The following is a 13,020-nucleotide window of genomic DNA, read 5'->3' on the forward strand; positions in this document are numbered from 1 at the left end:
CCTTCAAAGACTAAGGAAATAGAGCTTATATTAATCCTTTAAATAAAACAGTGAATATATGCACTTATCAACTAAAACTGTACTAATCCTAAAATTCAGCTAATCCACATACAAATATAAATAAAAGACTCAGCAATAGAGTTACTTTTATCAACTACTCTTTATTCTAGGACTAAGGTACTCAAATGAGTGAATTAAAAGATCAGAACGAAGTAAATGAATGCAAACATTATCCATTTTAATGAAATTTTTCTAGTTAGCAGTATGACTGAATGTACTAGAGCCTCAACTCAGAACATGATAATAACAGTTGGGTAGGCAACCTCAGGATGAAATTTAAACTAATTGATTTCATCCATCTTAAGATTAATTCACCGACTCAATGGATTTGAGTTTGGGCACACTCCAAGAGATGGTAAAGGACAGGGAAGCCTGGCATGCTGCAGTTCATGGGATTGCCAAGAGTCGGACACAACTTAGCAACTGAACAACAAAATTAGTTCTTATTTCTAAAGTAAGAAATTTAAACTAATTGATTTCATCCATCTTAAGATTAATTCACCGACTCAATGGATTTGAGTTTGGGCACACTCCAAGAGATGGTAAAGGACAGGGAAGCCTGGCATGCTGCAGTTCATGGGATTGCCAAGAGTCGGACACAACTTATTTCTTACTTATTTCTTCTTATTTCTTACTTATTTCTAAAGTAAGAAATAATGATGGTGAACTATATTACTAAAATTTATGCTACCAACATGAAGAGCATTAGATTTTTTGTTTCCCAATCACAGTATTTACACTCGTTTTCCTTGATCTCATAACTGTCTCTTTTCTCTTACACTAAAAATCCTTATTTCCAACATCGTTTAATGTGATTGCTTATTTGTTTTAACCCACATTTAAGGAAAATGGCTTGAAATGGCAAATTAATAAAAATACACTAGTAAATATTATTTTTGTCCTTTACAGGGCAGGGGTGCCCACTTCCTAGCTGTTGAATTATTGGCTGCTGATAGCTCAGAGCTGCCCTATTCTTCAGAGAGCTGCCATCAGCGGACGGGCTCAATCAGAAGCTTGAATCCTCCTGCATTTATCTCTTCTCGTCTCCACACTCTCTTCTGCCTCCAAAAATATGTCTCCGCTCTCTGTTCTGCTCCCCCATGCTGCTGCCATCTTTCTCCAAATCCCCTGACCTGCTATAGTAACCACCTTACTATCTTCCACTTTTGTTCCAGGCAAATCCATTCCCTATACAATTCTTAGAATCATCTTCAAAAAAATGCAAAGCGGGTGATATCAGTCTTTGACCTCCCACCTGGATTTGAGTAAAATTCAGACTCTTTTTTAAAAAATTAATTTCTATTGGAGTATAGTTGCCTCACAACATTGTTAGTTTCTATTGCACACAGCAGAGTGAATCAGCTACGCATATGTGTGTGTGTATATATTTGTGTGTATATATACACACATACCCCTCTTTTTTGGATTTCTTTCCCACTTAGGTGGCCGCAGAGCACTAAGTAGGGTTCCCTGATGTATACAGTAGGTTCTCATTAGCTATCTATTCTATGCATAGTATTGTTAGCGTATAATGTCAACCCCAGTCTCCCGATTCATCCCACCACCACCGCAGCCTCTATCATAACTTCTTTCTTGTATCTTCAGTCTTTTCTTATACCACTTCTGTCCTCATTTCAGCCTCATTCCATCTATGGGGACCCTCAGTCAGTCCCTGGAATACTGAAACCTCTTTGCCATCTCATGAACTTTGTACCAGCAGTTCTGTTTGCATGTGACACTCTTTCTGCAGATCTTCACATCTTCTGGTTCTTCCTCAAACAACAGGCCTTAGCCTACACATCAGCCATCAGAGAGGCCTCCTCTGCCACCTGTATGAAATAACTCCAGCCTCATCACAGTCACTCTCCATCACATTATTCTCTTTATATTCATTTTGACAATGTATGATTACTTTGTCTACTCAATTGTTTACTTTGTTACTTAATTTCTCCACTAGAATATAAGTTCCGTGAGGGCAAGAATAAGATCTTATGTTCACTCTTAAATCCAAGTGCATAGCTCATTTTAGAAACTCCATACATATCCATTGAATAGATGGATGAGACTTCACAACTTCCTGAAGTGGTTCAATCTAGGGAATTAAGGTCAAGATTGAAGACAAAAAGCTTGATTACTCTTAGCTTTGCCTCTGGCTTCTGATCAATGGTAAACAATTGGAAAGCCCTAGAAGTACCTAGTTGTAAGGATGAAAAATAGAAAATCAAAATGATCAATGTCTGCTCCTCGCTCTGCTGTTCTTTACATTCGACACCAGTGGCATAGTCCTAAATAATTATGACATGCTCATGGCTTACAGGAAGTGTTATTTAAGAAAGCAACAGCAAATGACTAACACTTTCCAATGGAAAACCTTTGAAGTTTATCTCTAAGAGTTGCTTTTAATATAGAAAAATAAGATAGAGTTTTTGATATATTTGATCTGATGCCAAGTCTTTGTATAATATGCTCCACACACTTAAACCTCTCTACCAAGTACAATGTTTATCCTTTATTATATAGATCTACAGTACTCTTGGAAATACTTGATGCTTCACTGGAAAGAAAATTATTAGAAGTGTAGTACAGTTGTTTTCACTTTTCTAATTCTTATTCTGAGATAGACAGTATTTCGAAAGAAGTTTCAACTGGCATGAATTTTATTATATAAATGTAAACTCAAAGCTAACTCTAAAATTTAGCAAAATCTATTTTCTTAAATACATGTGTACTTCTCTTCAAGGTCACATTTTCACTTCCACATGGGCTGGTTTATGACAAAAGAAAGTGAAAAGATGAAGAGAGTAGATAGTCATACAAAACTGGTTTCAAGGACCCTTCCAGTCACAACTAAGGAGGAAGAGGGAAAAAATGATTATTAGTAGTTGGGAGTCCATTTCTAGAAATAGAGAGGATTAGCTAAAATTAAATTAAACACATACCCAAAAAGCAGATAATTAAAAGAACAAAGACTAAGAGAGAGATTAGATCTTTGATTAATGAAAAATTATATACTAGTCTACTATAATAGGGAGAAGGCAATGGAGACCCACTCCAGTACTCTTGCCTGGAAAATCTCATGGATGGAGGAGCCTGGTGGGCTGCCGTCTATAGGGTCACACAGAGTCGGACACGACTGAGCGACTTCACTTTCACTCTTCACTTTCATGCATTGGAGGAGGAAATGGCAACCCACTCCAGTGTTCTTGCCTGGAGAATCCCAGGGACGGGGGAGCCTGGTGGGCTGCCGTCTATGGGGTCGCACAGAGTTGGACACAACTGAAGTGACTTAGCAGCAGCAGCAGCTACTATAATAGAAAGTGAATATTGAATTTTTCAGGATGTGAACTGGTTCCAATACTATGACTACACTTACTGCCAATAAAACTGGGCAGTCATGTCTACCTCATAATGAACATCTCAAAAAATGCTAGAAGGCTTTTTTTCTTAACTTGAGTACTTTAAGAAAATGGGAACAACTTTGAGATTCACACTAGTGAGATGAAAGGGCTTTTAAACATTTAGTATTTAGTTGGGTAGATATTCAGGGAAAAGCAGATACTCTGGAATAATGTTCTTTTAAGTCATAATCTGGTGAGTGTGAGCAGGTATATGGATTGACCCTTGTTCTCCTTGTCCACCCTGGAAGCCGGTATCCCATGTTCTTACTACCTGGAGTCCCAGCTTCATGAAAAACACCAAATCTCTCTTCTCAATACCCTCAATTCCTTTCACTCCCAACACTCTTCTGGCATTGTATTTGTAAGGTCCCCATTGGCCCACCAAACAGGAAATTCAGTATGTGGTGTTTCCTCTCTGGCTTTGCCAACTTCCCTTAAGTTCTTACTCCAGTTGACCTTGACATGCTCTCTCTCCCTAGGTTGTCCTGATACCTCCCAAACCCTTCATCTTTCTTCTCTCTCTCCTACACACTGTCCCTTGGTAATCATATATACTCACATAAATCCAAATGCCATTATCTATGTCAATTTTCTTAACCACGGTAGGCTTAAATTCTCAGATAATATTCTGATTCCAAGAAATAACATTTAAGCAAGAATGTTATTTCCAAGAAATAACAATTAATAACATTATTTGTAATTATTTTTAAGATTATTGTAGCACTTACCTGTGTATTTCAGAACTGACAGTTTTGATATGATAACCAAAAGTGTCAAAAAATTAACAATCGTCTACATTTTCTGCATTTATTTCTTTGTTTACTTTTCTTTATTTAAAAGTTGCAGTTTTCTGAGTTGCATTTTCTCTGACATGCCTCTCATAGGAAATTGAGTTTACTATGTGTTCAGGTGTTTTTTAATGTTTGAAATCTAACTGCTAAAGGAGATAGAAATCATACACAAACTTGTAGTAAAATTTTATACCAAATTTAAGTAAGAAGCTTGAATTTTCAATATCACTTGATGCTACTGATGTTCTCATTCAAATTTTATACAGTCATTGCAAAGAACAGTACAGTTTATAAATATATTATGTGTGTGCATGTACATGCTCAGTCACTCAATTGTGTCTGACTCTTTGCGACCTCAAGGTCTGTCACCTGTCAGGCTCCTCTATACGTGGAATTTTCCAGATATGAATAATGGAGCAGATTGCCACTTCCTTCTCCAGGATAAACCCAGGGATTGAACTTGAGTCTCCTACATTGCAGGCAGATTCTTTACTGCTGAGCGACCTGGGAAGCCCATAAATATGTTGTAGTCCCAACAAATTGAGAACCACACTGAGACATTTCTATGAATGTAACAAATATGTATTATTAATTCATAAATTTGCCTTTGTTTTATTTGGGTAAAATAAATTTTAGTCAAAGCCATATTAAAAGGAACTTACAGTCAGTCCTGAATTAGGAAAAGGAAAGAGGTAAGGGTAAGAATGCTTAAAGAGTAGAGATTGCTATGAATTTTGAGATAATACTAATTTATCCTGAACCTAATGAATTCTATTAAAATCAAAAATGATAGTTGGTCTGCAGTGACCAAGACTAACTCTAATAAGAGATTAAATCTGATGGCTAGCAAAGAGAGTAGTGTGCAGTTTGCCTGCAGGTAAATTGCCTTGTGTGAAACTGAATTCACTAGCGAAAGCAATTATTTTTCTATAATATTTTCCCTCCAGAGGGTAACTGCAAAGGATACATATAGCCAACCAACACCTATAAAAACAGGATGATGTAAAATGTCTTATTATCCATAAAATGCTGTAACTGTGAAGGTAACTGAATGATATTTGTAGCAAACCAACACCAAAAAAAAAAAAAAAAGGAAAAGAACATGTTTTATTATTGATCTAATCACAGGCATACTTATAATGGTACTTTGAATTGAGTTGAGGAAAATCTAAAACTGCCTACTAGCGTGAACTGGAAATGTTTCTCATCTCGCAATGTGGGTACCACATACAGCAGAGAAACGGGCGAGAGGGTCCGCCACTGTCCTTGCTCTGGGGGCTCCCACACTGGTTTTCAGGACCAGCCACCTAGAAGTTCAAGAACCTTCCATTTCACACCAGTTTCCTGTAAGTCTGCAGAGTTCCAAACCCAGTGTCGCTTACTTAGGAGTGTCCTGCGCCACTCAGGTGAGGACAGTTCTCTAAGCAGCACAGGTATGTACACAGCATCATTTGTGGGTGCACGATCAGTGGGTGGCCCCTGAGTGGCTGAACAAGGGCTGTCTGTGGTACCCACTCAACATGTCCCCCAGGCACTAGTGGCGACAAGCTGGCTAGGAGTGGAGGCTGGGAACGGACCCACTCCCCGGCTCCTGAATCCTCAGTTCCCCAGCAGGTCTATGTCCTGGTCCACCACCTGTGGTCGGTAGGCGCCCTTGCCGTCTGTCCATCCTCACCCTCCCTCCTTCCTGCTCCAAACCAGCAGCTGTAATCTTTACTTTATCTGGGAGCCAAGAGTCTGGTTCCTCATCTGTTCTTTTTAAACTATTGTTTATGACAAAAACATTATAACCTTAGTCCTTCCTACCTGACACTCTGCAGATACTAAAAGGCCTCTCTTGAGGTTTAAACGTCTGCACAGGTGTCTCTGTTAGGAGTCTCTGGAAGTCTGTTTTGATATGGAAAAGTCAAGGCTTGCCTTCTTTGTTCTTTTGCTTGGCTGTGGTGACATTTTCTGAAAACAACTAGAGAGGGAGGAACCAGCTCCCTTCAGGGTCTGAGGAATTGTAAAGGGTTGGGCAGGGGAACAGAGGACTGGGAAACCACCACATCACAGCTGGAAGTACAGACCGCACAGGATCAAGTTCTGGGTCCACCACTCCGTGCTGCGCTGTGTGCTGTGTCGCTCAGTCATATCTGACTCTTTGCGACCCCATGGACTGTAGCCCGCCAGGCGACTCTGTCCTTGAGGATTCCCCAGGCAAGAATACTGGACAGGTTGTCATGCCCTCCTCCAGGGAATCTTCCCAACCCAGGGATTGAACTCAGGTCTCCTGCATTGCAGGAGGATTCTTTACTGTCTGAGCCACCAGAGAAGCCCAAGAATACTGGAGTGGGTAGCCTATCCCTTCTCCAGGGGATCTTCCTAACCCAGAAATGGAACCAGTCTCCTGCATTGCAGGCAGATTCTTTACCAGCTAAGCTACCAGGGAAGCCCTACCATACATAGGAAGTTCTTTTGATTTATTTATTAATGAGGTTGGGCACTTTATTTTTCCTTTCCGTGACCAACTTTCCTCATCTGCTTTAATTTTTTTTTTTTTTTTTTTTGTGATTGCTATACAACAACTAACACGAACCTGGTGTCTTAAACAATGGAAGTGTATATTCTCATAGTTCTGGAGGCCAGACATCTGAAATCAGTTTCACTGGACTGAAATGAAGATGCTGCCAGGGCCAGGCTCCCCCTGGAGTGTTAGGGATGATCTTCTCTCATCTCTCCCAGCTTCTGGTGGTGGTCAGCATTCTTGTGGCCACATCGCTCCAGCTGTTGCCTTCATGGTCACCTTATTGTTCTGTCCTTGTGTCTAGCATCCCTTTGCTTCCCTCTTAAAAGGAGACATGTGATTGTCTTTAGGGCCCATCAGATAATCCAGAATAATCCCCCCATTTCATGATCCTTACCACAATCATAGCTACAAAGTCCTATTCTTGCTGTATAAGGTAGAATTCACAAGATTCCAGAGAGTTGGATATAAATGTGATTTGGGGGGACCATTATTCAACTACTATAAGTTAGGATGATGATACCTACATGAACGCATAATATATGGAAAGTGCTTAGAACAATGTCTCGCAGGCAAAAAAACTCTCTCAGTACACAGTACCATGATGGTGATACCAGTGGCAATGGAGCAATAAGAAAACAGAGAAGAAAATTCCAGTGTGGACAGTATAATTGAAGGGAAGGGTGGGATGAATTGAGAGATTGGAATTGACATACATGCACTACTGATGTTGTTTCTAAAATACAGAAGTAATGAGAACCTACTGCATAGCACAGGACTCTACTCAATGCTCTGTGGTGACCTAAATGGGAAGGAAATTCAAGGAGGAGGAGATATATGTATTCATGTGGCTGAGTCACTTTGGTGTGCAGCAGAAACTGAAACATTATAAATCAACAATAGTCCAATAAAAAAACTAAATAAATAGACATGAATTTTTAAACAAATATATCATCTCTGAATTTTCGATGTTATGCTAACCTTAAAGTGTTATCATTCAAAGAATTACATGTCCCCACTGAATAACTATAACCCATATGAAAATAAGCTATTTCATTCATATGACACATGCAGTCATGTTAGGTTCATCTTTTGTCATTCTGTACCTGCAGTTTAAACCCTTTCAGCAATTTCATTCATCCTAAATTCTTCCTAAGGTGAAAGCTGAAGATGTGAGGTAATGTGTTCGTCTCCTTTCTCTGTCTTGTCTCCTGCCCACCTAGGACACAGACCTAATGACATTCAACATCTCTGTGCACCGGTCATGGTGGCGGGAACACGGGCCTGGCTGTGTCCGAAGAGTGCTGCCCCCGTCAGCCCACGGCATGACGGACGATTACACGTATGTCTCTGTCACCGGCTGCATTGTTGACTTCCAGTACCTGGAGGTCATCCACAGTGCCGTCCAAATCCTACTCTCTGTAAGTATCACATCTGTGTCATTGTCGGATCTGGACTCTCTTTAATGTCATTTTGTATCTAAACCTTCCATCCATGCTCTCTTGGTAGATAATGCCATAGATAAGTACACAGAGAACATCCTTTAAACAATGGAAATAACAGTAATGATGCTAACATTGGTTATGCTTGATGGCAGTTTATGTCTTTTTCCTCTTGATATCCAGACAATTTTTTTAGAACCAGTTAGTTACTGTAGTTTCCAACTTGAGATGCAATCCACGTAATTCAGTGAAATAGTATCACTGTCCCCCAGAAATGGTGACTGTCCATTCAGTATCATGGATTCTTCTCCTACTACACTTTTACTACAGTTACTACTCCTAAGGCACTCTTTTACTAATGCCCACGCATTCTAGAGAAAGAAGGATGGGAATATGCCCAATGTCTTTCTCAATCTAGTAAAACTCGCATTTCCAATAATTATTCCTTAAGAAAGCAAATTCCTCCAGAGAGTCCTACACATTTTAGGGCCTAAAATTGGTTGTGAGGACACAGTTCCATTTAGAGAAATAGAGAGAAAATGACTTGACCAGACCACACAAAGCCTATGTGCTAGGAATTCCTTAAAGATGTTTTCTTTCCACCAGACTGCCCCACCCACAGTTTGATCTCACTGTGGAGTGGAATTAATTTAAGATATATACCATCATCAAGAATTCTTTTTCTTTGAGATCCAGCAAGGATTTGGTGTTTTTTTGAGTCAATATATGATAGAGTCCTTCTCACAGTGCTTTTCACATGAACCAACCATTCCAGTTCTTCTGTTCCAACTGGTTAGAGTCAGAATAAGAGATTCAGGTTCAATAATAAATAAATAGATGATAGAAGTGTAAGAGGTGTATGTCAATGAAGAATGGACTTGGAATTATTTCCAGAAAGAACTTTAGGAGTCCTTGTAACACTGTAACCATTATCTACTGCTCCAAAATATAATTAGAGAAAACAATATCAGTATGTTGCTTTGAGTTTTGTGGGTGAGGAATCTAGGCAGTTCTGCTTCACAGGATACTGGCCAGGGTCACTCATGTAGACTTTCCAACCAGGAGCTTTGCTGGGGTTACACTAGCCTAGATGTCCTCACTCATATGTCTGGGGCTGGCTGTTGACCTGCATTCTCCTCCACATGGCTTGTCTTTTAGAAGAAAACTTGAGAGGCTTTGCTTCAGCCAGTGAGCTGGGTTCCAGTAAAAGAAGCCCAACATGCAAGCATTTATCTAGCCTATTCTTGAGAGTAAAGCCTACTAATGTCCCATTGGCTATAGCAAATCATGTGATCAAGCTCAGCATTATTGTGGGCGGGGCCTCTAGAAAGGTGAACATACTAGAAGCCATGGCTCATTTGGAGCCATCAGTGTACTAGTCTTATCCTCCTTTACAGAATGTATTATTGTTCTTTAACCCACATATGTTAAGGTCTAAAATAGTATTTTAGGGGATGTTTGAATCATAATTTTCTAGAAAGACTAAAGACTCGAACATAAAACTCCAAAGATCTTTTAGTGTCCTAAAAGATGAAATTGGCTTCAATGAAAAGCAAATTCTACACTGAATTCGAAGAAAGAGGCTGGACCTTAATGATAAGGAATTTCTTTCAGAGATGTAGCAGGGAATCTGATTATTCGTGGTTTCTGTATGTTTGTCGTCACTTGTCAATATATGTTTATCAATCTCTCTGTATTCTCTGGTCTTTCTTTACTCTCCTGGAAGTTACCTATGGAACTGTGGCAAAATATATGTTTAAATCTTTGAATTAAAAAAAAAATCATGGAGGCAAATTTTCTTTAAAAATTTTTCAACCTATTGTAAGGTGAAACAGTACTCTATTATATTTGAGATTCTAAAGGTTCTTAGTGAACTTTTTAACGTTGAAACATTTTTCTAGAATCATTCATATATGAACAGATTCCCCTTCTTTAAAAAAATTCACAGAAAATTGCTAAACCATTTTGTGGAGTGATGACATGATTTCCAAGTTTTCATAATGTAGCAGAATGCAGTAGAATCAAAAAGTCGTTTCTCCATAGTAACTCCAATTCAAATGAACAGCAAGGTGAAAGTATTTATTTGATAAGAAACCGAACTGACACATAGAAAACTACATTAGAGAAAAGCACTAAATAAAGTGTATGTTGCCGCCTAAAAGTACTTGTCATTCATGAATCAATTCCTCGGCATATTAGTTTAGTAAATGTTCAGAACTGTCCACTGCACACATAATCCTCATTATACTATTCAGCCTTCCAGCAATAAAAATATTAGCCGCTGATCTCTGACTTCTCTTGTGTAATATACCTGCCAGACAACAATTTCAATATTTTTTCTTTTTTATGTTAAAATGAAATGTATCCTGGCTTTGTCTCACAGCAAAATAATTATGTATTATTATTGTGGTTGATTGCGTATGGTTTTCTTATATTTTCTATTTCATATGAATATGTTTACAATGATTAGAACCTGGATTTTTTTTTAAATCCAGTGATATGAAAATGCTTCCTGTATCAGTCACTTAGCATGTGCTAAAATGTCAGTCTTATTTCTGGGGAAAAACAAGGGGTGACGGTTGTAAGATTTAACAGCCCATGCTGCTTGGGCAACTGCTAGGTAAACAGGCAAAGGTCTCTGAGATGGGGCAGAGTCCCAGAGGCCCTAATGCTGCAAGGGTTACCCTTACAATTGCTGGAGGTGCCAGAATATCTAGAAGTTCACAGGGAGGAGCCAACAGAGGTGGCTAGGATGGCGGAGGAGGGTTTCATGGCAGCAGCTCTCTCTGGCAAGTTGAGATGGAAGTGTTTGAATAATCTACCTATGGATATGTTTCTTCTTCCCACCCCCAACTCTTCATCCACTGGCCACAGTCCATGAGGAGACATCTTTCCTCTGAAAGTTCCAGGATAGGTTTATATAGATAATTAAATAGATAATTAGATGGATCAATAATAGATATTTAGATAAATAGGTAATTCATTCACTTAATTCAAAGAGATAAAAATGTGTGCAGTGAAATCCTCCCTCCTACCCTTGGCCCCACTTGCCTGGATCCCCTATCTCTGCTCCCCATTGGGCAACCCAACCCATTTTGTTTTGTTTGTTTGTTTGTTTAGAGTTATGCATAGGATGACACTAGTATTGTTTGACCTCATCTAAATGTAATGATTTGGGTATATATAATATATACACTATATCTAACATAATATATGATATATAGTATAACATGATATCAACTGGGCATCATAATTATCTATTTTGTAACTATCACACACATGTTATACTAAATAGCTGTATGCATGTGTCGCTGAGAACATTTCCTAGACCTGCCCAGCTCCTGCATCCCCAGGATGTACATTACAGGTGTCCTGCCATGTGAGCACACCATTAATAGAGTTTAACTGAGTCTTTGGTCTGTCTACCTTCCAGAATAAAAGTTCCTTGAAGGATAGAACAGTGTCCTTTTAAACCCTGTTCATTTTTGTGGTCCCAGTGACTAGCAGAGCGATGGCACTAAATATTTATGAGTACTTGTGAATATGAATGAATAAATGGCCAACAGACAAGAGATTCCAAAGCCTGAAGTAAGTAAACACAACAAGAAGAATTCATTGATCAAGAACTGGCATGGATGAATGCACAGACAAAATGCTGGAGCCAGAGAGAAGATCCTGATCGTTTGGAGGCGCTCTTACATCTTCACTGTTACTGTACACTTAGTTATTACTAGACACGTTGTCTTAGTAGACTGCCCAGTTCCAAGGTCAACAAGTCAGTAATAGTGAATATGCAATCTAAGACACTTTTTAATTTTTATGATTCCTTATTTGTGGCTAAATAGATCCATATTATATTTATGTTAACTATTGAACAAGATATTTTAAAGGAGCTCATTTTTATAAATAGACAAATGCTAATCTCTAAACCTTTAAAACTCAACCTTATCTACATCTCGTTAAACTCACCTTGTCTTCAACTCTTTGGAGCTGATTTTATATACATACTTTCTGGAGCCCTCACTGTCAAGATATTCTCCTTCATATCTGATAGGTGATGAGTCTCACTCTTTAACGTTTTTGGAGGTTGTCACCAGGATCAGAGCTGGGGACCAGAGCGCCCTGAGAATTGGTTTTCCGTCATGCCTGTGTTCTTTGCTTTGCCTCTAGTCCCGTCATCAGCATTCATCACTATTTTCTATCTTTCATATCAGACACCTTAAAAGTCAAGAGAGAGTGGTGAATGACAACAGTAGACCGCAAGGTATCCTACAGAATCTGTATTCTCAAAAAGCTGAGTGAGCACTAGATTTGAGCTCCCTGCGTCATACAGCAAGGAGCTCAAATCTCGTGCTCTGTGACAGAGGGGAGGGATGGGCTAACAGGTGGAGGGAGGCTCAAGAGAGAGGGGACTTGCGAATATCTATGACTGATTCATGTTAATGTATGGCAGAAGCCAGCACAACATCGTAAAGCAATTATCCTCCCATTAAAAAGAAATAAATTTAAATTTAAAAAAGAAAATGCAAACAAACAAAAAAGGCTGTGCGAGTATCTATTCCATCTGCTTAGAATACTTGGCTTAGTCATGGAAGCTAATAATATTATTGCTAACTCAGTAACGTATGCTCACACAGTATAAGAATTCAAGTCAAATAGTAAGCTTTTGAAATAAGTTCCAATTCCTATCAATGGTATCCCTCCGAAAATGCATGCTAGGTCACTTTTCAGTCATGTCTGACTCTTTGAAACCCTATGATCTGTAGCCCACCAAGCTCCTCTGTATATGGGATTCTCCAGGCAAGAACACTGGAGAGGGTTGT

At 39.0% G+C, this 13,020-nt stretch overlaps 1 protein-coding gene across 1 annotated transcript in view; it reads left to right on the top strand.

Annotated features, from left to right (window-relative positions):
• Positions 1-13,020, top strand: part of NKAIN3 (sodium/potassium transporting ATPase interacting 3) — a 288,131-nt gene that overhangs the window by 146,515 nt on the left and 128,596 nt on the right. The window contains exon 5 of the mRNA XM_069600342.1: positions 7,979-8,176. Coding sequence (XP_069456443.1) covers positions 7,979-8,176 — 198 coding nt within the window. The remainder of the gene's footprint in view (positions 1-7,978; positions 8,177-13,020) is intronic.

The sequence above is a fragment of the Ovis canadensis genome, chromosome 9, assembly GCF_042477335.2.
Source record: "Ovis canadensis isolate MfBH-ARS-UI-01 breed Bighorn chromosome 9, ARS-UI_OviCan_v2, whole genome shotgun sequence".
NCBI lineage: Eukaryota > Metazoa > Chordata > Mammalia > Artiodactyla > Bovidae > Ovis > Ovis canadensis.